The sequence below is a fragment of the Platichthys flesus genome, chromosome 24 (genome assembly GCF_949316205.1).
Source record: "Platichthys flesus chromosome 24, fPlaFle2.1, whole genome shotgun sequence".
NCBI classification, from domain to species: Eukaryota; Metazoa; Chordata; class Actinopteri; order Pleuronectiformes; family Pleuronectidae; genus Platichthys; species Platichthys flesus.
In genome coordinates this window covers 14,918,648-14,940,678 of record NC_084968.1, presented here as the reverse complement: position 1 = coordinate 14,940,678, position 22,031 = coordinate 14,918,648, and the positions used below count along the sequence as shown (strand labels likewise).

The 22,031-nt window shown below is 43.8% G+C and overlaps 3 protein-coding genes across 4 annotated transcripts; all 3 read left to right on the top strand.

Moving 5' to 3' along the window:
* Positions 1-121: 121 nt before the first annotated feature.
* Positions 122-3,905, top strand: ltb4r (leukotriene B4 receptor). The gene is made up of 4 exons (XM_062383483.1): positions 122-633; positions 1,354-1,894; positions 2,123-2,399; positions 2,983-3,905. The coding sequence occupies exons 2-4, from the start codon at positions 1,374-1,376 to the stop codon at positions 3,343-3,345; spliced, it is 1,161 nt and encodes a 386-aa protein (XP_062239467.1). The 5' UTR covers positions 122-633; positions 1,354-1,373; the 3' UTR covers positions 3,346-3,905.
* Positions 3,906-6,791: 2,886 nt separating this feature from the next.
* slc12a10.1 (solute carrier family 12 member 10, tandem duplicate 1) lies at positions 6,792-15,720 on the top strand. The gene is made up of 27 exons (XM_062384573.1): positions 6,792-6,937; positions 7,345-7,480; positions 7,824-7,943; positions 8,026-8,101; positions 8,679-8,774; positions 9,021-9,160; positions 9,247-9,357; positions 9,439-9,553; positions 9,765-9,895; positions 9,977-10,061; positions 10,334-10,491; positions 10,594-10,701; positions 10,865-10,988; positions 11,079-11,180; positions 11,314-11,469; positions 11,583-11,682; positions 11,772-11,883; positions 12,101-12,235; positions 12,372-12,478; positions 12,574-12,656; positions 12,765-12,833; positions 13,019-13,123; positions 13,264-13,375; positions 13,863-13,949; positions 14,218-14,353; positions 14,646-14,713; positions 15,014-15,720. The coding sequence occupies exons 1-27, from the start codon at positions 6,792-6,794 to the stop codon at positions 15,150-15,152; spliced, it is 3,057 nt and encodes a 1,018-aa protein (XP_062240557.1). The 3' UTR covers positions 15,153-15,720.
* Positions 15,721-18,580: 2,860 nt separating this feature from the next.
* Positions 18,581-21,104, top strand: LOC133949576 (snaclec 7-like). 2 transcript variants are annotated; one of them, XM_062383492.1, is made up of 5 exons: positions 18,581-18,644; positions 18,971-19,020; positions 19,151-19,216; positions 19,788-19,823; positions 20,182-21,104. In XM_062383492.1, the coding sequence occupies exons 3-5, from the start codon at positions 19,183-19,185 to the stop codon at positions 20,517-20,519; spliced, it is 408 nt and encodes a 135-aa protein (XP_062239476.1). In that variant the 5' UTR covers positions 18,581-18,644; positions 18,971-19,020; positions 19,151-19,182; the 3' UTR covers positions 20,520-21,104. The 2 variants fall into 2 exon arrangements, with proteins under 2 accessions (XP_062239476.1, XP_062239478.1); XM_062383494.1 differs by lacking the exon at positions 18,971-19,020 and having other exon boundaries at positions 18,604-18,644.
* The last annotated feature ends 927 nt before the right edge of the window (positions 21,105-22,031 follow it).

The following is a 22,031-nucleotide window of genomic DNA, read 5'->3' as shown; positions in this document are numbered from 1 at the left end:
TGTCACTGAGTACGTCCTGTCCCTCATGAGCAGCCTGTGATGTGTGGAAAGAGGAATATGATGTAAATCTGCCAAAAAACATCTGGTGCAAGAGGAGAGCGATGTGCAGCAGCAGAGGTGAGAGGCGAGGATCATGTATCAACAGGATCTGGACTCTTTACCGGAACGTTCACCACCTCACCCCTGGTGACGCCGTCTCCTGCCGTTCCTGCTTTTCCTTGAAAAACCTTTCGCAACGTTTCTTCTGTCGATTTCTTTCTGTCTTTGGTCCTTTGGCTCAAATCTGCTTTCTGAGAAGCTTCATGTTCACTTTCGTTGTGTTTGTTTTCCAGACGACTGCAGAGCACACGACGCTCCACAAACAGGAGCAGATGCCGTGTTGACTCTTTCCATAAAGCCGTGGTGCATACCAGTATCACCAGTAGTATTAAGGCACTGGAGAATGAAACGTGTGGCATGAACATCACAAGCTGGTTTCTTGTGGTCACTGGGTTTCCCCCTCACATGACCCGTCTTACTCAATACATCAAATCCTGTGTTTTCCTGTGGCACACTCACATGTAGGAGGACGCCGGCCTGTACACACACTGGGAACCAGTCGCTGAACTGGATTCTACACATCTGCAGCTGAAGGTCAGTTTTTCAGTTTTATATCGGTCACAATATCCAAATATTCGGATTGTTTGGTTCCTAATATCTGGTTATTCTTTGTTAAAAACTTTTAAATTATTGTTTAAAAGGAAGAGCTTAAGTGAGCAGGTTCACTGGATAATTATACAATTTAAAATAATTTTATTTTTACATATTTCTGTTATCTACAAAAAAAATAGCTTTTGTCTTTCTTGGTCATTTAAAAAAAATAAATAATAATGATTATGAAAAAACTAATTATAACGTGCACAAAATAAGAGTGAATACAATGTCATTTAAAATCAAAGACAGCAAATTATTACATTTAATACATTTTACAAAAGTTATTTTTTGTAATAACACAGGGATCTAACGTGATTATAAATACGGAGCGGCTCCATCCTATGACTTTACATTAGGGTTAGGGTTTCTGTTTTTCAGGTATTTTATTTCAGCCTCTGACTTTCCTCGAACTCTTGACCTTACTTATCAATGTGATTAATTCATTTGACTTTGAAAGTGTAACTGATGAATACCTGTTCCTACCCCCCCTCGCCGAGGCAGCCCCTGACCTCTGACCTCTCTTCACTGTCCATCATGAGCCCTGAACTGATGAATTCATCAAGCTGAAGAAGCTCATTGTGCAATGTTTGGCCTCCTTGCACATCCACATGTCACAAACCCTGATGCAACATTTCCTGTTTCCTGCCTCTTTTTTCATAGAACGGTTGAATCACTCTCAGATGTCGAACACAAACTCACAGATCTCTCTGATGGCGTCTAATTTCACCGCCGCCGCCGCCCCCCCCCAGCAGTCCTCCCCTCTGCCCATCAGCGTCTCAGCCCAGGTCGGCATCGCCATCCTGACCCTGGCCCTCGTGCTGGGCCTCCCCGGGAACCTGTTCGTGGTGTGGTCCGTGGTGTGCCAGGTGAAGAAGCGCTCGGTGACCTGCCTGCTGGTGCTGAACCTGGCCGTGGCCGACGCCTCCGTGCTGCTCAGCGCGCCTCTCTTCCTGCGCTACCTGGCTGGAGGCCGGGGCTGGGAGTTTGGCTCAGCGGCGTGCAAGCTGGTGCACTACCTGTCCAGTGTCAACATGTACGTGTCCATTTACCTGATCTGCCTGATGAGCATGGACCGCTGGCTGGCTGTCACCAAGCCGTTCCTGTCCCAGAGGATGAGAACCAAGCGCTCCCTGCTGGTTCTCCTGTTGGGGGTCTGGGTGATGGCGTTCTTCCTGTCCCTGCCGATGCCTTTCTATCGCAGGTGAGACTCAGATTTACTTTTCACCGTTCTGTCTACTTTGCAATGTTTAGTTTTCAATGCTTGTTGCCAGGCAAAAGAAAGAGTTCGATATCGTTCCAGGAAATATGGCCTCATTTCACCAGAAAGGACATTTTCCTTCTTTCAACTGTTTTGAGTTAATAAACATATCAAATCTGATCTATTGTGAGATCATTTTATCTTATGCTCATGTTTGTTTCCCTCCTGCAGTAATCTGAAGATCCCACTACCGAACAACACCACTATCAACCTGTGTAGGCCGTACCACTGGAAAAGCGTGGGTCACCAAGTGTTCCAGTACACGTTTGAGACCGTCATGTCCTGCCTGGTGCCGTTCTCCCTCATCAACACCTGCTACGCCGGCGTCATCTGCCGCCTGCGCAGCGCCGTGTTCCAGCGCCGAGGCCGAGGCAGCCGCCTCATCCTGATGATCATCGGGGCCTTCGCCGCGTTCTGGCTGCCGTACCACATCGTCAACATCATAGAGGTGATTTACTTTGTTGACAGAAGTAGAGATTTTACCAAAAGTAGCGTTACTTTGTGAAATATTGTGAACAAATCTAAACCAGACCAGCAGATCAATTATGAGCCTTTCAGAGAAATAGAGATTTCAGTGTTTGCCGATATGACAACTTTTTGCTTTATAGAATAAACAATGCAGAAAAGTTTCAACTTTGGTTTCTTTAAACAGTATTTTATGTTAAAACATATTTTCTATAAATTATACAACAAAGTTCATAATAAAGTATATTTTCTTGATACAGGTTCAATATATTGTATTTGTCTTTTCCTTTTATTTACAGAAAGTTTATGGTGAAACTGTAAAATGTCAAGCTTCCATTACAATTACATTCCTGCTTTTAGTTTCGTTGTAACTTCCATTCTTTTATTCGTATAAACACATTTCGGTCAACGTGTTCGTAGTGGACCTTTTTTTACTCTAAAAGTAAAATAGTGAAGTAAATACTGTTGAAAAGTCATTTTTCCCAAATGTTGATGCAGCTCAGTAGAAGAACAACACAGTTTAATATTTGTATGTTTATTATAATGTTTCCGCCCCCCCCCCCCAGGTGGTTGGCCTGTTGCAGGGCAGTGTCTCAGTGACAGCTGCTGCTCACACAGCTCGACCCAACGTCACCGCCTTCGCCTACTTCAGCAGCGCCATCAACCCCATCCTCTACGTCTTCGCCGGCAGCTCCCACATCCGCCAGGCCGGCCTGAGCTTCATGGGCAAGCTGTTCGACGACACCAACTCCGAGAGCCGGACCGGCTCGACCTTCACCCGCAGCCGCCGCAGCAGCTCCCGGGACGAGACCACCGCCCTGCAAGCGCTGTCGGCCAAACTGGGGAACACTTTCAAGAGCAAGAGCAAGGAGAGGAGCGGCAGCGGGGGGGCAGAGGACACGCTCGCCAACCCGGAGCAGCTGGAGTAGAGCTGCCGCCATTTTCTTCGGACTACGTTTTTTTTATTTGTTAATTAGGTCCAACCTGGGTTGAGTCATCCATTTTGTATTTCTGAGCCATGTTACGTCCCGAAGTTATAAAGTTATCAAACATTAGACTGAAAACTGTTTTGTGTCCCTGTGTGAAATCTGAATCCAGCGTGGGACTGAAATCTTCCACTAATAAGCACTGATTAGTTATCAATTATTTCTGTAGTGATTATGGAATTTTTTTACTAATTAAGTTAGATCCATGTCCCATTTGCTAACATGGAGGAGGTTGGGTTCATGACCTTTACCGCAGCCAGCCACCGGGGGGCGATGAGGAGGATTTGGCTTCACTTTAAGGGGGCTGTCATTTCGTCCATTTTATTTTTATAACTTTACAACATATTTGCTTCGTAAAGCAATGATTTTATTTGAAATGTAAATCTAAAAGTTATTTGAAGTGGGTTTTACCTAAATTATTTTGTGTAATATTTTTGTGAGGCAACTCGACGTTCAAAAGAAACGATAAAGTTTGTCAAATTAATAAAATGTTCACACAGTCACTGGGATGTGCGAGTTGTTTGTGTGTTTTTCACAGACATGTGGAAGATGCGTTGGACTTATGCAACGTTCAGCTGCATGAATGGAACATTGCACAAGCAGCATTTCCTGTCTTCACAGTTTTCTTCACTTTCTTAACACTGACCTTACACGGCCTCAGTTTCCTGCTCGACCTCCTTCACGGCTCCGACTCGATGTTCTGAGATTTCCCCATCACCTCTGGTATTTGACTTGCGGCTGAGTGAGTAATCGCCCTGCCCAGGAACCAAGAGGCCCGATGTGGCAAGAGTTCACCAGCTTCCTGAGATCATCACAAATTATTCATGTTCTGCTGCAGGACATAGAAATTCATCATTGTTCAGACAGAGCCTGAGTTGTTTTGACTTTTCAGTTCACTCAGGTGTGTCTGGACAAAGGTGATTCGATTGTTCTTGTGCTCTGGATTTCATGTCTTCTTGGTTTATGGAAAGGAACAATGATAGAGGATCAACTTTTTCTTTCAATCATATATTCAGATATTTACTCTGAGTGGTCAATTTATTAATCTTGTGCGCACGAGATAAAATAAACATCTTCTGGGACCTCAGGGTCTCTATATAAATCTAATTGACTCAAATGTATTTTGTGTTTTATATATTTGATCTCCTTTGTTCCTCTTTGACTTCTCATTATTTTAATTTGCTTATAATAAATCCATTGCAATTTTCCTGGAATTTTGAAAAACCCAAATATATAAATGTGACAGAAACGGTATCGAGGCTGTGATGTGAATCACTGGCTGTAGATTGTTGATCAAAGCCGATAGAAAGATAAATCAGAGAGATGAAGGGAGGATGAAGAGAGGATGAAGAGAGGATGAAGAGAGGATGAAGAGAGGATGAAGAGAGGATGAGAAGAAGGTCTTCAGCAGAGCGAGTGGACCTCTGACGGCAGGAAGCAGTTTGAACAACGAGGACAGACCTGTTGTGTAAAGCAGAAGATTCACTGCTGTGGTTTGTTATGACCTCATTTTGGAGTTTGAGACGCAAAGAATAAAAAGAATTGTGTGCGATTGGCGTTTTTGAGGTTTGACACCAACGTCACCCGGTTTCCTCTGACATCGTTCGCCCACCCTGCATCACGCTGTTTCTGGTTGGCCGAGTAAAAGACGCTCTGTTTTACCCTCCAGGACCAGTGGGGATATTTGTAATGTCAACATCGTGTTTCCCCCCCCCTGACGAGTCATCAGTGTCTCCCCCCTCAGGCGGTCTGATGAACAGCAGGAGGGCCTCTCGGGTCAGGAGCTGTTTGTTTACATCATGCAAATCAAGCAGCAACACAATCTGCAGTGGATTGAGGAGTTTCTTCTCTTTGAGACAACACACAGACACACAAACACAGACACAGACACACACACACACACACACCGTACCTTGTCCATGTGACCCCTCGTGACCCCTGAGGTGTGCCTGATGTTTTCTATACGAAGTGTCAACATTGTCCCGATAACGGATCCATTCAGGTTCACAGTTTGTTTCAGGATCCTGATGCTGGTTCTCAAATCATCACACATTACCTCAGCTTGCTCAACTGTGGAAATTAATCTGAAGACATGATAATTCATTATTAAATAGTTTTTGCAGCATAACCTGTGGAAGTTAAAAAGGATCTGACATTGTTTAATGTAATCTGAAGGATAGAATGATATTTCTTCACGTAGAAAAGTTGGTAAGGATAGAATATATAATAGAAGGAACGGAGTTGAATAGGCCACAAGCTGTTTCCTGTGAAAATCTTAATAACATACTAGATTCTTCCTCTTATAGACAAAGAGAAAACTACTTGAATCGTTTGTCTCAACCTAGAACAAAATAATCAGGGAAAACAAATTAAAATCTGTAAAAATGAATGATTTCCAAACACCAGAATAAGTCATGCTTCACAGTATTTGATGAGTAAAGAGCCCAGAACATAATAAATCAGAATTTTGGTTCAAAACAAACAAAACTTTACATTTGTGTCAAGAGCTCGTCAGGAAATTAGAAATCATTTACAATTCAGATTGAGTTCCTTTCTCTTTTTTAGGCTTTGGCACCAAACCACCCACTTGCTCCTTTGTTTACCCCAAACTCTGCCAACACTGCGACACAACACTTTGTGTGTTGTGTGACAAAGATTTATTTTCCCAACAGCTTCAGAGACGTGATCCCAAACAGAATAAGTTACATGTTAACAGATTGTATAACGCTCTGTCATCCTTTGTTCCTCAAAACTTCATTTAACACGTTTTAGTGATCAACTGTCTTTACTTCCAATTTAACTGCTTAAGAAATGAGCTCCAGCAAGAAATCTGTGTGTGTGGGACGGATGAAGATGGCAGGGGATATCCTCCTCCTCCTCCTCCTCCTCCTCCTCCTCCTCCTCCTCTCCCTCTTCCTCCTCCTCCTCCTCCTCAGGTTGGGATATAAACAGTGTTGGTGTGAATCTGTTGACGACGACACACTCACCCGGAGCAGAAACCACTTGTGAGTAATCAACACTTATTTTAAAGTTTCTCTTCATCACTGAAACAATAAAGCAAGTTATTATTTCAGCGTTATAATCTTATCGTTAAAAGTCCTTATTTCACACTTTATCTTTTTGTAACAATCATCTTCTCACATTGTCACGTGAAAGTTTCTATGATGTCATATTTAAAAGCTTCTACTATTGTGTGAGAAGTCATTGTTAATTGATATAACAGCTATAAAAACCAGATGTTTAATGGAGGCGGCAGATGTTGCTGATGACTTTCCGATCAGACTCAGTTGGGATCTCGGACTCAAGGAAACTATTTGACATTAAGTCACAAAGGTGATGAATCAGCTCTCTGTCTTTGTGCTGTCTCTCAGGGATCCATAAGACCTGCTATGGGACAGTTCACATCCAGAGGAGGCCGGCTGAGCTCCGGCGTCCGCCCCCGAGTTCGATTCTCCAGCGACGGGGAGGGATGTCACAGGTTCCCGGAGATCTTCCAAATCCCATCCACCATTTCGGCCTCGGACATGGAGTCAAGGTTTGTGTTGATTTTCAGTTTCCAAAAGTGAAAACCTCTCATTTTGAATCCAAATCCTTCTTAGCTGCAGCAAAAGCTGGTGTGGCTGAAAGACTTTAGGAATCAGACAAACTCAGATTTCATGTAAAGTGCAGAATTGTTTCCTGTGTAGTTTGTGTGAAGTGAAACTAACACAATGACTCCAGTAGGTAAGTTTATAGATGAATGGATGAATCACAATAGAACGTCACTGCTGTTACGAGAAGGTTTGACCCACTGGAGAAAGTTTCTTATTCTTTGTAACTCTGAAAACTAAGATGGACGCTGCCTGATTTGAACCTTTCCCTGTTTTTTCCTCCGCGCCCTGACGCCACACTTTGCAGCGTCCAGCTCTCGTCTCACTTTGATATCTGCTCTGACTTCTCCAGTGACTCCGGGCGTCGGGGCTCGAGGGTGGAGCTGCGCAGGTCCTCCGTCTTCAGCACCTTGGACCTGGAGTACTACGCCAGCTCGGTGCCGCCGAGGGGCCGACCTTCTCTGGCGGACCTCTACAACTCCTTCTATGTGAGACCCTGACCTCTGGGGGCCACACACCTCACAGCCACGTCCACCTCAGCAGACCCTTGTCTCCTAAAGACCTAATCAACACAATCGTCTATCTATTGTCTCTTCTTGGACAAACTGGGGACTTTATTCTTTTCCTTCAAGAGTTTAGAACCAAGTGCTATTGAAAGTCTATAATTCAAGTCTCACAGACCGCAGTATTCTCTTTTCCACAAAGTTGTGTTAAATTGGTTTGAATATTGAAGGTTAAATGTTGTGTATCATTGAGGATTGAACTGGATTGTGTTGCTTCCCAGTGAAGCTCAGAACATAACGAGGTGTGTGACTGTTGTGTTTCCCTCAGGGGCTGGAGGTCGGAGACGAGGCAGCCAGCACCAAGACAGCCAATGTGCCGGTCGCCCACAAGGTGGACGGCCCTCAAGGGAACGCTGCTGGTAAATTTGGTTGGATGACCGGAGTCATGGTGAGTGTGTGTGTTTGTGTGTGTGTGTGTTGGACTGAATGTGATTCAAGCTGTGTACTCAAGCTCTTCTCTCTGGTCTCAGTTCCCCTGCATGCTGAACATGTGGGGCGTCATCCTGCTGCTCCGCCTCTCGTGGATCACGTCTCAGGCCGGCATCGGTGAGTTGTTTACCTTCATTCCTCCGACAGACGCCATCTTGCATGAGCATGAAGCTGGTCCCTGTCCTTCAGGACGACCCACAGCCTACCAGCGGCAAACCAGATGTTCTGTTATTTTGACAACAACAGTGAACGTGGGGTTAGGATTGTGGGGCGATCATGGGTTGGGCCGGTTTGGGCCAATCTCGAAACCCATCTGCTATTGTCTGTCAACGTCCGGCCTCCGGGGGTTTCGGTGCAGACGGTGGAGATCTGGAAATCTGGAGATGGAGAAAGATACGACATCCACGACGGGGCTTCTCTGTCTTCTATTAGCATCTATAAGGGAAACACCTTGAACCAGTGTTAGAAGGTGACACTCGAAGGAACCAGACATTGCAGGGTGGTGCTCTCCAGGTCAAGTTACCATAACTTAGCCATAAACCGCCTGAGTTTATAAACTCCATGAAGACGTACGTCACAGGCGCAGACAGATAAAGTATCAAGAGCACATCCACCATCTTTAAAGAGTTAGAGCACGATAGTTCTGATGATAGTGTTGTAATGATGACGAGCACCTTCCTCCATCTCATCCCAGTATTGACCTGGCTTATTATCCTGATGTCCATGATGCTGACCTCAGTGACTGCTCTCTCCATCTCCGCCATCGCAACCAACGGCAGGGTGACCTCAGGTCAGTCCCCGTTTCACTCGTGAATACGTAAATGTGCTGAAATCATCTTGTGTCGGACATTTGGAAAACTACATTTGCTTTTAAATTCAAATTCAATTTCTCCGATTTGAACTTCTTCTCCTTGGCCTCATCTGATATTGTTCTCAGCTCTCTGATGTTTGAATCAACCAGACATCCCAACCCTCATCTTGATTTGTGTTTTAGATCTTTCTGACCACCTCCTGTCTTTGTGGTCCCTTTGTCCAGGTGGTCTCTACGTCCTCATCTCCCGCTCGCTGGGTCCTGAGATCGGCGCACCAGTGGGGGTGCTCTTCTCCTTCGCCAACACTGTGGCGTGTGCGCTCAGCACTGTGGGCTTCGCTGAGGTGGCCAGTGGCCTGATGCAGGTACTGAAGCTGCTTCATGCACTTTCAACCCGTTTCTATCAGCGTTGAGGATATTAACACACAAACAATGTGATTGGCGGCTGCAGGAGTTCGGTGCGGTCATGGTGGATTCCGTCAATGACGTCCGTATCGTGGGCGTCATCACGGTGACGGGGCTGCTGCTCATCTCACTGGCTGGAGTGAAGTGGACGTCCAAGGTGAGAACATCCCAACACGGCTCAGGTCCTTCACTCTACTGTGCAGTTTGTGAATTAACTCGTCTCTCCTCTTCTCTCCAGACCCATATCTTGTTCTTTATGTTTGTTTACTTGGTCTCTTTCTCCAACTACTTTGTGGGAACGCTCCTTCCTCCCGGTCCAGAGAAACAGGCCAAGGGCATCTTTGGTTACCACGGTGCGTTAGGCTGCTTTCTTATTATTGTATATTGTTTTATAAGAAGCTAAATTGAAATTTGATAAATGTCTAAATGTTTATTTAATTGTTCCTGTAAGTTTTACAATAAGAAATTGCATGATATTGCAAGCATACCTTGCTCAAATATCGGAAATCAATACAATATAAAGATATACTAGCAAATTTAGACTATTTTCTTGTTCATGTCCAGGTGACATCTTGATTTCAAACTTGAAACCAGCCTGGCGAGGAGCTGACGCCTCCTTCATCCAGATGTTTGCCCTCTTCTTCCCCTCCACCATCGGCGTCCTGTCTGGAGTCAACATGTGTGGAGACCTCAAGGTACGAGGGATTAGCTTCTTCCAGCTCAGCTGCCAACAACAACCACCTGAATGTTGACTGGGATATCGTTTCCTTTTGCAGGACTCTGCCTCGGCTGTCCCTAAAGGAACCACCCTGGGCATTTTCTGGACAACAATCACCTATTTGGCTATTTCTGCAACCGTTGGTAAGATCGAACTCCTTCAGCTGCTGCGTACGTCCGGTTCAACGGGTTTGTTTGAATCACGTTCCGTCACGATGAAAGAGCAAGAGTCCAATCTGCAGATTCTGAACTGAGGCTTGGTCGAGGGAATGTTTTATATACCCAGAAAATCATCCATTCCACACTCCAGAAACATTACAAACACAAAGTGAACTACACAATGCGTGTGCAGTCGTTCAAAAAGACGTAACTCTGTGTTCTGAAGCTTAAATTAAAACGTATATTCTTGGACGTAGCTTCGTGTGTCGTACGAGACGCTTCAGGAGATATCGGTCACGTTCTGTCAGGAAACCTCACTGAGAGCTGCGTGGCTCTGGGATGTGACCTCGGCTGGAACTTCACCGACTGCATCGAGTCGCAGTCATGTGATTATGGTCTGGCCAACACTTTTAAGGTACCCTTCTGTCTGATACCTTTAACTTCTGTTCCGTTGTTTTTTTCGCTACATGCTAGTGTTTAAAATCGGTGTGTTCATAAAGTTATGGATATCCTTCAGGTCCCGGGCTACGTGGCTGGTTTCTACTACCTCAACACCGCCGGCGTCTTTGTAGCCACGCTGTCGTCTGCGCTCGGCTTCCTCGTCTCGGCTCCCAAAATCTTTCAGGTTAGAAACAACAAGATAGATATGGACGATCAGCTTTGATAAATTGTCGATTGTTTTTCCAAATCTCCCAAACTCATGTTATCGGAGGAATGTAAATGTGGTAGCTTGAAATGAACGTTAATAACGTGTTTTACAAATCGATATTTTCCTCTTCTTCTGCCAGTGTCTGTGCAGAGACAACTTATACCCGTTCATTGGATTCTTTGCAAAGGGTTATGGGAAACATGATGAGCCGCTCCGGGCCTACATCCTGTGCTACGTCATATCCGTGGCGTTCGTCCTCATCGGTGTGTCTCGAATTCGTATAAATGTATTTGTGTTATTGATATTTAATATCCAGCCTTCCTAACGTGGTTCTCCCTCCGGTGTGGCCACAGCTGAGCTGAACTCCCTCGCCGCCTTGATCACCAACTTCTTCCTGTGCTGCTACTGCCTCATCAACTTCAGCTGCTTTCACGCCTCCATCACCAACTCCCACGGTGAGTCGCCATTTATCAATTCACCGTGAAACCTGCAGAGCCTCCACGGGGTCACGACCTCTCGTTGAAGCTCCCCGATGACGTGTGAGTTTAAATGTTTAAATCCTCCCTCTCTCACTGTCGCCCCCTTCAGGTTGGAGTCCATCGTTTCAGTACTACAGTAAATGGACGGCTTTGTTTGGAGCTGTGATCTCTGTGGTGCTGATGTTCCTGTTTACCTGGTGGGCGGCGCTCATCACCTGCTGCGTCATATTCTTCCTGTTCGGATACGTCAGCTACAACAAGCCCGGTGAGCGTTAACAAACAGAAGCCGGGGTTTAAGATTTTTGCTGTGTTCTGAAAACAGATCAAATTTGATATGTTTGGTCTTTTCCTCACTCGTGTGTATTCTAAATTCCTCAGAGGTGAACTGGGCGTCTTCGGTCCAGGCGGGTTTATACAACACGGCTTTGTCGTACTCTGTCTCTCTGTTGTGTGTGGAGGACCACGTCAACAACTTCAGGTGAGCAAACACACACTCCTGTCGTCCAGTAGAAGTGGTTCAGATGTTCAAAGGTGTTTTCTGATGCTTTGGTCTCTGACGTTCATCAGGCCCCAGTGTCTGGTCCTGACCGGGCCCCCAAACCAGCGCCCTGCACTGGTGGACTTTGTCGGCACCTTCACCAAGAACATAAGCCTCATGATCTGTGGAGACATCATCATGGTCAGTCGTCAGATTCTTTTCTCCTGCAGGAAAATGTTGAAATATTAAATCATGAAATAAGAAGGAGGGATTGTACCTTTGAATCAAAGGCCGGTTCCATGTCTGAACATCCTTCTTATTGTTTTGGACACAATTCAACTTGAGCCTCTTTATCCTGATTTAAATCTTTTATTAGAATGTTCTTATATAACGATGTGCGTGGATCTGCTGCCTTCAGGAGCAGGAAAGAGAAACTCGCCCTCAGAACGCCACCGAGCGCTTGGTGAAGTGGATGAACAAGAGGAAGGTGCGCTCGTTCTACACACCTTTCAGTGCCGACTGCCTCCGAGCTGGAGCACGACACCTGCTGCAGGTACAACTTTTAACTGACAGATCCAGCAAGACGGTGTTTTTATTACACATATTCAAATCATCCAGCTTCTCTCAGTATATATTTTGACCTCTATTTTCCCAAACCGTCCGCTGCTCTTTGCTCCCATTGGTTGAAGGCGTCTGGTCTTGGGAAGCTGAAGCCCAACACTCTGGTCCTGGGCTTCAAAAGCAACTGGAGGGAGAGTTCTCCTGAAGGAACTGAGGATTATATCAACACCATAAAGTCAGTGGGATCATTGCTCGGTTCTCTATAGAGTGAGTACTTCTTATCAACCTCATATTTAAACTTCAATCTCTCCTTCCTTTTCTTTTCTCAAGTGATACGTTCGACTCCAACTACTGTCTGTGCATCTTGAGGATGATGGACGGGCTGGATGTCTTTGACCAGTTTCATTACGAAGGTTAGAAATCCAGACTTTCTTCTTTACTTGTTCCGACACCAAGAGATGTTTGTTTAATGTTTAATTGAACACAAACCATCGGTTAAGGCTGTAATGTCTGTCCTCCAGTGAACCAGGGATTCGAACCTGATGAAAGTGTGGACAGTAAAGTCCAACAGTCTCCTGCTAGAGCACCAGGTGAGGACTTACTGCCCTGTAAAGATTTACTGGTTTTAATCTGCTGCGATCGAACCAGGTGAACACGTTCATCAGGGAAACGTATCAGTGCTAATTGGGGAACAGATGGTTAGAATACAGAGGAGCTGCTGCTGGATCCATCATGGGTTCCATGCTCGGCTGATTGTCCTGCTCTGCTCTGTCAGCTGAAGACATCTCCACCACGGAGGACGGCGACCAGGTGAAGACAGTGTTTCAGGACGACCAGGGCAAGAAGAACATCGACGTCTACTGGGTGGCTGATGACGGAGGTAACTGACACCAACACACTGAGCTGCAGCGGGGGGGGGGGGGGGGGGATTTCTCGAGTTCTGCTTGTATGTTGTTATTAATTCATGTGCATATCAAGTTCGCTCCTTCATCGTTAGCCACCATCTCCGCCCCCCCTCAGGTCTGACTCTGCTGGTGCCCTACCTGCTCACCAGGAGAAAACGCTGGCGCCACTGTAAGGTCAGGATCTTCATCGTGGGAGACGAGCACAACATGGAGGCCGGACGCAACGAGTAGGTTTCCACGTTTCTTCTTCTTCGATGAGACGAACTCTGAGAGACACGATTCATCTGTTCACTGCCATGATAGGATTATTATCTTATCACTGACATATCTTCATCTGCATTTATGTCTGCTGGTTTGAAAACTATTGTTTTACAAACTCAGTAATACAGAATAGATGTGCAACATCTTTTACTTTGCATTGAAAGAAAATGTCATATTGGTTTATAACTTTATCTATAGCTTATAATTAAAGTTTGGTTAAACTGTAAAATGTCAAACCTCAATTACATTTATCTTTAAGTTTCATCAAACGACATCTAAGGAATAACCGCTTATTCTTTGTCAGCATATTTACTGGCCGATTTATTCATTTTGAGTATCAAAAAGCAAAGTAGTATTTAGTGTAATACTTTAGTATTTTCAATTGGAGATGACAGAACAGTTCACAACATGATGTTCAGTGAAATCTGATCTCTTATTATTCTGTGTTTTTAGGATGATGTCATTGCTGACGAGGTTCCGTCTGGACTTTGATGATGTCATCGTGATGACAGACACCGAGAAGCCGCCGCTCGCCAAGAAGTACGTCACAGAAACCTGTGGGTTAGCTAGGGCTTTGATCAGAAAAGATAAATTACAAAACCTAGTACATTTATGAGTCTCTCTCGCCCTAGTGGTAGATACAGGTATGACACCGCTAGGGTATTTTTTTGTTATGATCACGTAATAATCTAAAGATGAATAAACAGCAGGTGGATTTAAACTTAATCTGCATTGTACAATATGTAGAATTCATTTCTGTCTTTCACGGCAAAGTGACGTGTGTCCTGTTTGTCTGTTTGTGCCTCAGCCTGAGTAGGTTCCTAGACAGTGTCGCCCCCTTCAGGCAACATGAGGAACAGCAGCAAGACGTCTCAGATCAGGAGTTAAGGCCAAGGGCTCCGGGGAAAATATCGGACAAGGAGTATGAGGCCTTCAAACTTAAGGTGTGTTTGTGCGTGTGTGTGTGTGTGTGTGTGTGTGTGTGTGTGTGTGTGTGTGTTTCCCTGTGTTGTGTAACGTATGCTTCTGTCAGACCTGCACTGAACTCTGGACGTAGAGATGCTGTATGTGTGTTTGTAAAAGTCAGAGTCAGTTGCTTTGGACAATTGGTCCCCCTGGTAAAGAGTCTGTGAAGGACTGTGTCCTGCTGCGTCCTTCACGTGGACAAGCTTTGGAAGATGTCCGGACGGGGTCGTCCTTGCTTCAGTGTCTCACTCTGATTTCCTCTCCTCACAGTCTGAGAGAAAAGTGCGACTGAACGAAATCATCCGGAGGAATTCCCAACAGGCCACTCTGGTGCTTGTGTGAGTCCAGTTCACACGTGTGTGTCTCTGCATTACAACTTCATGCTGTTTTGTTAAGTTCATACCGAAGAGAGATTAGTTATCATCATATTATTTATTAATAGTCATGTGCTTCGACTTGATCGTGAAATGTCCTTTTGATTCTTGACACTATGACACTATCTTGAAATGCAAAATGGAAAAGAATCTTAATTCTCTTCCATGAGTTCATTTATTTTGTAGTTATTTTATAAATAGAGCGAAAGTAAAGTGCTGCACAACAAGAAACCTCTGAGTCCTGATTGTCTCTCGTCTGTCCAGGAGCCTCCCGGTGCCACAGAGGGACTGTCCCTCAGCTCTGTACATGTCCTGGTTGGACACGCTGACCTGCGGCCTGCACTGTCCTGCAGTCCTCATACGAGGAAACCAGCAGAACGTCCTCTCCTTCAACTGCCAGTGAACGAGGAGTCGGAGGGATGGACGACTCTCCCGGAGGCCGACAGTCTGAGATATATGAAGAATAACGAACAGTGGCCTGGGAACAGAAGGCGGAACTCTGTGAAACGGGTTCAAACACCAACAGCTTCTGAGCCTGAGGAACAGACGACACTCATGGGAGCACAAAGTCCTCGTGAAGCCACATTTAAACTCACTTCATCCATGTTGTATTTCCAGATTCACGAGGTCCTTGAATTCTTCTCTATAAAATCAACAAAAATGAAAAACGCTCGATCGCGCGAAGGTACGAGAAAGTGATCGCCTGATCCGTATCTGCAAAAACAAACAAACAAACAAACAAACAAGGAAATCACGGATGATGAGGTGATGTTAAAGCAGCAGTATGTATCCTCCACAGAGCAACAGCGCCCTCTGCTGCCACATGGGGTGATTAACTCTGTTTGGCTCCGTGTCCAAGTGATTATCATGTTGAGAGAAAACGAAGCTTATCAATGTGTCCTCTGTCCTGTGTCTCCTCTGTCCTGTGTGTCCTCTGTCCTATGTGTCCTCTGTCCTATGTCTCCTCTGTCCTATGTCTCCTCTGTCCTATGTGTCCTCTGTCCTGTGTGTCCTCTGTCCTGTGTGTCCTCTGTCCTGTGTCTCCTCTGTCCTGTGTGTCCTCTGTCCTGTGTCTCCTCTGTCCTGTGTGTCCTCTGTCCTGTGTCCTCTGTCCTCTGTCCTGTGTCCTCTGTCCTGTGTCTCCTCTGTCCTATGTCTCCTCTGTCCTATGTCTCCTCTGTCCTATGTGTCCTCTGTCCTGTGTGTCCTCTGTCCTGTGTGTCCTCTGTCCTGTGTCTCCTCTGTCCTGTGTGTCCTCTGTCCTGTGTCTCCTCTGTCCTGTGTGTCCTCTGTCCTGTGTGTCCTCTGTCCTGTGTCTCCTCTGTCCTGTGTGTCCTCTGTCCTGTGTCTCCTCTGTCCTGTGTGTCCTCTGTCCTGTGTTTCCTCTGTCCTGTGTGCCCTCTGTCCTGTGTTTCCTCTGTCCTATGTGTCGTATGTCTCCTCTGTCCTGTGTGTCCTCTGTCCTATGTGTCCTATGTCTCCTCTGTCCTATGTCTCCTCTGTCCTGTGTGTCCTCTGTCCTGTGTGTCCTCTGTCCTATGTCTCCTCTGTCCTGTGTGTCCTCTGTCCTCTGTCCTGTGTCCTCTGTCCTGTGTCTCCTCTGTCCTGTGTGTCCTCTGTCCTGTGTGTACTCTGTCCTGTGTCCTCTGTCCTCTGTCCTGTGTCCTCTGTCCTATGTGTCCTCTGTCCTATTTGTCCTCTGTCCTGTGTGTCCTCTGTCCTGTGTCCTCTGTCCTCTGTCCTGTGTCCTCTGTCCTATGTGTCCTCTGTCCTATTTGTCCTCTGTCCTGTGTGTCCTCTGTCCTGTGTCCTCTGTCCTCTGTCCTGTGTCCTCTGTCCTATTTGTCCTCTGTCCTGTGTGTCCTCTGTCCTGTGTGTACTCTGTCCTGTGTCCTCTGTCCTCTGTCCTGTGTCCTCTGTCCTATGTGTCCTCTGTCCTATTTGTCCTCTGTCCTGTGTGTCCTCTGTCCTGTGTCCTCTGTCCTCTGTCCTGTGTCCTCTGTCCTATGTGTCCTCTGTCCTATTTGTCCTCTGTCCTGTGTGTCCTCTGTCCTGTGTCCTCTGTCCTCTGTCCTGTGTCCTCTGTCCTATTTGTCCTCTGTCCTGTGTCCTCTGTCCTCTGTCCTGTGTCCTCTGTCCTATTTGTCCTCCCTGCAGAGCTGCTTATGTAACAAATCCTTCAAACTGTTCAGAACTCTTCATGTTTCACAGTCTCCTGCTGAGTTTCCTGGTTGTTAATAACTGATCTCAGTTCAGCTTCACTCTTCAGCTGCAGCTGGTTGTGTCTGTGACTCTCGGTCAGTTGTTCTCTCAGGAGATGGAACCTATGAGGGAAACTGTCCCTTGTTCACACTCACACATCAGACTCACTCTCAGGCAGGAGGTGTCTCAGGGTGTTTCACATTCCGTGCTGAGGGATCCGATCACAAGTTGGCAGCTCTGAGTTCACACCTCGTATTAAAATCCATCTGCTGTGATCAGATCTCACTTCCCGTTGCTACATGCAAATACAGACGCACATCATTTGTGTTCGCAGGCAACAAATGATGTTGTTTTTAAAATGCTGTCCTTAAAGAAGATATAAATGTGTTTGTTTCATCCAGGTTCACGGAACAGAAATCATTTCTTGTTCGATGTTTGTGACAAGATCTAAAATTCATCAGTCCCTTTTTCTCCACAGGCCATAAAGTTGAATTGTGTTGTTTATTACACATGTATTGAAGATTCTGTATCTCAAGCTTGTGTTGGGTTAGTCACCAGGTTATGGAATGAAGATTGAAGAAAATTAAGCAAAAAACAAATATTAAATTATTAAAAATCAAACATAAATAAACTTTAGAAATTAGACCCTTGAATGACATTGATTCAAATCTTTTTATTTTCTCTCATAAGTCAAAGTATTTCTGATCGTCCTCTTTCTGACAAACTGCAATGTTGACAAATGTACAAATGTAATTTTATGTGTATATGTTTATTAAATAAAATGTCTCTGCTTGTCGGCTGCTGAACAGGAAACAGTTTTCCACATTTGTTTATGCCTTTGTGTTACTCCATGGAAATGATGTCCTCATTGTCACTGGGAACTTTTCTCACTAAGGTCCTTCTCCTCCATATTTTAATATTCAAATGATGATATATATGTGACTACAATACACAAGTCATCAGAGTGAAGCTGCTGAGGAAGGAAAGGAATTGTGTAACTTTATTAATCAGCTGATTTCTAGAACATTATTTGTTTTACAGATGCAATAAAACATTTAGACGAAATCAAACATGTATATAATATGTATAAATATGTAATAAATTACAAAATCTGACTTTATCTAAATGAAAACTTGACTGTTGAAAAAAGACAAACTTATAAAACAACACGTATGAGTATGTGGTAAATATTAAATATGTTTTTATATTTACTGCTGGGATTTTGCAGTGGACTCAGAGGTCAGCAGGTCATCGTCCTTCCTCTAGATCTCCGGTGACTCTTCACCTTCATTCAGACCATTTTACTTTTGTGTTGACGTGTTGGTTTTGACATTTTCTCTCACAACAAATGTTCCTGTTCAGTAACAACGTTTGTTCTAATATAAGAACACAAAGGGAAGATTTAAAAGTCAGAGTGTGAAATAGAAAATGGACAAGTTTTGTATTAGGCTGTTTAAACAGAAAAAGGATCAAAGGTGATATATAAATGCTTTAATGCACGTTTTAAAATGTGAGATAGTGTGTAACGGCGTCAGCGGCTCCCCCCCCCCCTTGTGTTTGTTGTCACAACATGTAAATCACTTCTGTTATATCTGCTTCTCCAATGAGGCTCTGAGGATCATACGAGAGGTGAGAGTGAGTTTAGAGCTGCTTCACTGAGACCAGCCGTCAGCACCGAGAGAAGAAACCACCAGTAAGTAAAACTCTTTAATCCACATATACAAGACAAGTATTTATAGCAGATAACACGTGTGTTAGTGTAACAGCAATTAGATGAACAATGTAAGAACACACACACGTTTAGACTTGACTTCATAAAGTCTAATTGCACCTTTTACAGTGGTTGAAGATTATAATACAAATATCACAAAGTGTTGTGTGATTATTATCTGCTCCACAAACAAACACACTTTGTTCTGTTGTGTTCACGTTTGAGACGACACTGTGTAGACGTCCTGTTGGAAATCTTTCAGCTAACCCTGTGTTTGTTTTATTTTGTGTTTCACTTGTGATTGACAGACATCGAACGCACAACATTGCAATCTTCCAGATAGGAGCACATATTTCAGGTTGTTGTTTTGAACATAGTTTTTAATTTGTATTTTACTGAAATGAAAAATTGTTAACGGTGAAATGAACTGTTCAAGTTACAAACTGTTTCTGAGTTTGTAGAATTATCTCCATTTTGTGTTTCTTCAGACTGAAACAATCGGTCGTCCAACGCAGTGAAGATGCAGTGGAGTCTGTTTCTGCTCATTCTGATGGGTGAGTGCGTTATCTACACAGCTCGACAAATCCACAACACAACTTCATCTGTATTAGTTTGACCCCCGGACTGTAAAGAAAGATGGACGCCATGACTGCTCCGCAAAACTGAAGCCGAAGCCCCCTGGTGGCGGGCTGCAGTATAGGTCTCCCTGACTCTTCTAAAGATGTTTTTTCCAAACACACTGTGGTTAAAAGTTTTTCCTGTAACTTAGATTTAATTATTTAATTCTATGAAAATGGGATTAAACTTCCCCATTTGTATTTGAGACTGACTTGTGATTGGACGAGCGTCTCCGTCAACTTGACCTCATCCCCTGGTTGCTACTGCACAGACTCCGCCTCCAACTGCGCAAGACTGCAGCATGGTCATTAGTTTGAATTCTGGACCTCGTCCATCTTGATTTACAGTCTGTGGTGGGACCACACGGAGCCGTTGTTCCATGACCGCTCTCCGACCTCAGTAGAATTCAATGAATGGAGGAAGTGAGATGTTGCCTCTGATACTCGTGATGAAGATTTGATCTTTTTATCAGCATCAATACTGAATAATGTTTTCTTCTATTTGTAGGTCAGGTGTTTTTCGTCATGTGTGTTGCTTCTAAAGGTAAGTGCTGGATATGGATTTTGTTTTTTTGATTCCTTTTCTGACAAATCAATCTTTCAGGTTTCCAGACAACTTTTATCTTCTATATTTCCACCATGAGAATTAAACGATGATGCGTAGGATTGTTCGGCCTCTTTCTGGATAAAAGATGATCCTGAGTTCATTACTTGTCTAGAAACGGTTTAAAACTATTAAATTAGTAATTAGTTTCAAAGTAGACTGTCAGACATTCTGGTTTAGGCTCAAATAGTCCAAGCAGCTACTTCAGTATTGAACTTCTTAATATTATTATGATGCTTTTTGATTCATGATTTTTATCGGAGGCCATGATGAGCAAATCCCTGTTTGTTCATAACAGATAAAATGCAACTGATCAGCCAAAATAAGACCTGGGAGGAGGCCTTGGATTACTGCAGAGAGAAGCACCATGACCTGGTCTCCATCACCAACCAGAAGCAGCAGGAATCGGTCCAAAAGGAAGTCGAGAATGCCGAGACTGATTTCATCTGGCTGGGGCTGCGCTACACCTGCACCCTGGACATCTGGTTCTGGGTCAATGGTGAAGTACTCAACTATGAAAACTGGAATTCAACACAAAGTCCTGACTGTTACTCTGCAGCAGCCATGAATACCACAGACTATAAGTGGGTCAAAAAGATGGATAATGAGACGTTCAACTTCATTTGTGTTGAATAGAAAGTGTTCAACCCACCTGACCGCAGTGGGGACACTTTTCATAAATCTGGGGCATTTTTTTTCTTTGCTACAAAACTCTATGATATAATACTGCAGTACTACAATATCATACAGTATACTACAATACTGTATGATACAATACTTCAATACTACAATATCATACGGTATACTACAATACTGTATGATACAATACTGCAATACTACAATATCATACAGTATACTACAATACTGTATGATACGATACTGCAATACTACAATATCATACAGTATACTACAATACTGTATGATACGATACTGCACATTCTGCTCTCTGGGTTTATTGAACAGCAGCATGACAAACGTAGAAATTACATTTATTTACATTTGTTTGCTTCTAGGTATTTAAAAAATATTTAATCTTTTCGTTAACATCTGGTGATGGTTATAAAATGTGTGAGACCGTATTTTATCTACTCTGATATTAATATTCATATGTTGATTATCGTGAAACCTTTGACTCAGCTTGAGAGTTTTCTTACACAGATTCTTAATCTTTATTAAAGTAGAAAACAAACCTGTTTCTGATTTCACTTGGTTTGTTGAACGTCAATAAAGAGCTCGTGAAAATGTGCCGAGTGCGTCGTGGGTTATTCTTTAATCTAAATCTGGATCTAGTGAATTTTAAATATTAAATCACACAAATATAAAAAAATGTAAATATGGTTTCTGTTGGCCCTTCTAGTCCTTGGTGTCCATACCCAAGCACTGTTCGTGGAACCATCTCCCACACTTTTCACACTGAATCTGTGCGTGACAATTTGGAAATGTAAAATATTATTTTCAGAGAATTCTCTTACATTTAAGTGGGATTGTTCCACAGTTAAATGACCTGGGGGAATAAGTACTGTTGGAATTGTTTGGACAGTGCAGAGGTTTGCCTTGTGCGTTGATGAGACACAGAGGGATGCCACAGACCCAGTGGCAAATAGATTTGCATTGTAAAAGCAGAGGCTTATAGTGAACCAATCGATATCAAATGTTCATTTTTTTCACAGCCATTACGTTGTGTCTTTTGGATTTTATGATTCCACTCCCTTTCTCTGTATCTTCTCATGCAGACTATTAATGTGGGCTTTTAACAGGTTCAACTAGTGCAATCAAAGTTGACAAATGAAAAGTTGACACACTCCACCTCATATCCTTGTACGTGTATTTGGAAATGCTTTTGTGAGAGTACATCGAACAACATGGAGGAAGGTAAGACACCAAAATGATATACAGTAACAATTAATTAATTGTTTAAAAAATAAAACAAAATCCCTTTTCTGTTTAAAGGGGAGTAATTTTTAAAATTGAGTTCAGTCTTTACTGATATAATGTCTCTGACACTCAGAGATGTTCTACTATCATGTTGAAGTGGAATGAATCTGTGAAAACAGGAGGTTCCATCTAAATTTTAATGTGGACATTGCATAGTCAGAGGCTCTATGAACAGGAATCCACTGGAAATACTCAAAACCTATTAAGCAATAT

What these genes read in the sequence shown, in the direction of transcription:
- ltb4r (XM_062383483.1), top strand. Translation starts at nt 1,374, where the DNA reads ATGTCGAACACAAACTCACAGATCTCTCTGATGGCGTCTAATTTCACC. An exon ending in CCGATGCCTTTCTATCGCAG is followed by an intron (nt 1,895 to 2,122) that starts GTGAGACTCAGA and finishes TCCCTCCTGCAG; the next exon opens with TAATCTGAAGATCCCACTAC. An exon ending in ACATCGTCAACATCATAGAG is followed by an intron (nt 2,400 to 2,982) that starts GTGATTTACTTT and finishes CCCCCCCCCCAG; the next exon opens with GTGGTTGGCCTGTTGCAGGG.
- slc12a10.1 (XM_062384573.1), top strand. Translation starts at nt 6,792, where the DNA reads ATGGGACAGTTCACATCCAGAGGAGGCCGGCTGAGCTCCGGCGTCCGC. An exon ending in GACCACGTCAACAACTTCAG is followed by an intron (nt 11,683 to 11,771) that starts GTGAGCAAACAC and finishes GACGTTCATCAG; the next exon opens with GCCCCAGTGTCTGGTCCTGA. An exon ending in TGACCAGTTTCATTACGAAG is followed by an intron (nt 12,657 to 12,764) that starts GTTAGAAATCCA and finishes TCTGTCCTCCAG; the next exon opens with TGAACCAGGGATTCGAACCT.
- LOC133949576 (XM_062383492.1), top strand. Translation starts at nt 19,183, where the DNA reads ATGCAGTGGAGTCTGTTTCTGCTCATTCTGATGG. An exon ending in GTTTCTGCTCATTCTGATGG is followed by an intron (nt 19,217 to 19,787) that starts GTGAGTGCGTTA and finishes TTCTATTTGTAG; the next exon opens with GTCAGGTGTTTTTCGTCATG. An exon ending in CATGTGTGTTGCTTCTAAAG is followed by an intron (nt 19,824 to 20,181) that starts GTAAGTGCTGGA and finishes TGTTCATAACAG; the next exon opens with ATAAAATGCAACTGATCAGC.